General features: G+C 63.9%; 1 protein-coding gene across 1 annotated transcript in view; it reads right to left on the bottom strand.

Moving 5' to 3' along the window:
- Window positions 1-1,834, bottom strand: part of LOC114073451 (keratin, type II cytoskeletal 60 kDa, component III-like) — a gene marked incomplete at its 5' end in the record, with an annotated part of 4,696 nt that extends 2,862 nt beyond the window's left edge. Inside the window, 3 exons of the mRNA XM_027911206.1 lie at window positions 67-440; window positions 1,479-1,513; window positions 1,647-1,834. Of these exons, the coding sequence (XP_027767007.1) occupies window positions 67-440; window positions 1,479-1,513; window positions 1,647-1,834 (597 nt within the window). The remainder of the gene's footprint in view (window positions 1-66; window positions 441-1,478; window positions 1,514-1,646) is intronic.
- Window positions 1,835-1,838: the final 4 nt, after the last annotated feature.

Genomic DNA, 1,838 nt, shown 5'->3' with positions numbered 1-1,838 from the left:
GGGCTCCTTCAGGCTCTGGCTCTTGATGCTCTTCTTGCTGGAGGAGGTTTTGGAGACGATTTTCACCCCCGGGTTGGCGCCTTTGGCGCTCCCGGAGCTGAAATTCCCTCCGCTGGTGCTCAGGCTGCTGCTGCCGCCTCCACCCCCGAGTCCCAGTCCTGCTCCTCCTCCGCTTCCAAAGCTGTAGCTTCCTCCTCCTCCTCCTCCTCCTCCTCCTCCTCCGAGACTGAAACCGCTCCCGCCGCCTCCTCCGAGGCCGAAGCTGCTTCCTCCTCCTCCTCCGAGGCCAAAACCGCTTCCAGCTCCTCCTCCGAGGCCAAATCCACCTCCTCCTCCTCCTCCTCCGAGGCCGAAGCCGCTCCCTCCTCCTCCTCCTCCTCCTCCGCTCAGGCTCAGCCCCCCAAACCCTCCTCCGGTGCCGGAGCTGGAGCTGATCACGGCTGCAAGGAAAAGCCAGACCAGAAGGGTTTGGACATCTGCTGGCACTCCTGGGATTTTGGGATGGGGTTGGAAGGGGGATCTTTAAAGCCCATCCGGTTCCAGCCCCTGCCAAGGGCAGAAGGGACCGGCGGATTCCTCTTCCCGGTCAATAAATCAGGGAATCGTGGGATGGTTTGGGGTGGAGGGACCTTAAAGCTCATCCAGGGACACCTCCCGCCATCCCTGGGGGGTCCAGCCTGGCTTTGGATACTCCCAGGGATGGGAAATCCTCTGGGAAATCCATCCCAGCCCCTCCCCACCCTCCCCGCCAGGAATTCCTTCCCAACATCCCTCCTAACTCCCCCCTTTCCCAGCGGGAAGCCATTCCCTGTGTGCTGTCCCTCCATCCCAAATCCCAAATCCCTCTCCAGCTCTCCTGGAGCCCCTCCAGGCCCTGGAAGGTGCTCTGAGCTCTCCCTGGATCCTTCCCCTTCTCCAGGGGAATGCACAAACTCATTCCATCCCACATTTCCCTGGGCAGGGAGCCCTCCCACCATCCCAACCATCCCCACCATCCCCACCATCCCCACCATCCCCACCATCCCCATCATCCCAACCATCCCAACCATCCCAACCATCCCAACCATCCCAACCATCCCAACCTGCTCCTGGACCCTCCCAGAAGCCACATCCTCCCTGGGCAATCCCCCATTTCCAGGAGGCACCATCGGCAGGACCTTCACGCCCCCTTGGGACCCCATTCCAACTTCCATCCCCCTTCTTGTCCAGGGCAACCCCTCCCTCGTCCCCAAGGTCCTTCCCAACCCATCCCATATCCCTGACGTCCCTCTCAGGTTCCTCCCACACCTTCCCTTGTCCCCAAGGTCCTTCCCTTGACCCCAAGGTCCTTCCCTTGTCCCCAAGGTCCCTCCCAACCCCCTCCCTTGTCCCCGAGGTCCCTCCCCCCCCCCCCCCCCCCCCCCGCCCCCCCGGGCCCCCCCCCCCCCCCCCCTCCTCCCGGGGCAGGCCGGTGCCCCCCAAGCCCCCGTGGCACTCACAGTAGCTGATGGGGTTCAGTCCCTCCCCGCTGAGCCTGTTTTGGGGGCAGATGGAGAGGAGATCAGAAGATCAGACCCAGATTAAGGACGGGGTGGGGGAGGGGGGGCAGAGGAACCAACCCCTGGAAAGGGGAGGGAAAACTCAGAGGAGACCCTGCCCTCCCCCACCTGCTCTCCTCGCCCTCCAGCAGCTTCCTGTAGGTGGCAATCTCGATGTCCAGGGCCAGCTTGACGTTCATCAGCTCCTGGTACTCGCGGAGCTGCCGGGCCATGTCGGCCTTGGCCTTCTGGAGGGCGTCCTCCAGCTCCATCACCTTGGCCTTGGCGTCCTTGAGGGCCAGCTCGCCGCGCTCCTCCGAG

The sequence above is a fragment of the Empidonax traillii genome, unplaced genomic scaffold (genome assembly GCF_003031625.1).
Source record: "Empidonax traillii isolate 1590-97213 ecotype Southwest subspecies unplaced genomic scaffold, ASM303162v1 scaffold6480:size10460, whole genome shotgun sequence".
Classification (NCBI taxonomy): domain Eukaryota; kingdom Metazoa; phylum Chordata; class Aves; order Passeriformes; family Tyrannidae; genus Empidonax; species Empidonax traillii.
The sequence above is the reverse complement of the archived record's forward strand: the minus strand, read 5'-3'. Positions and strand labels throughout refer to the sequence as shown.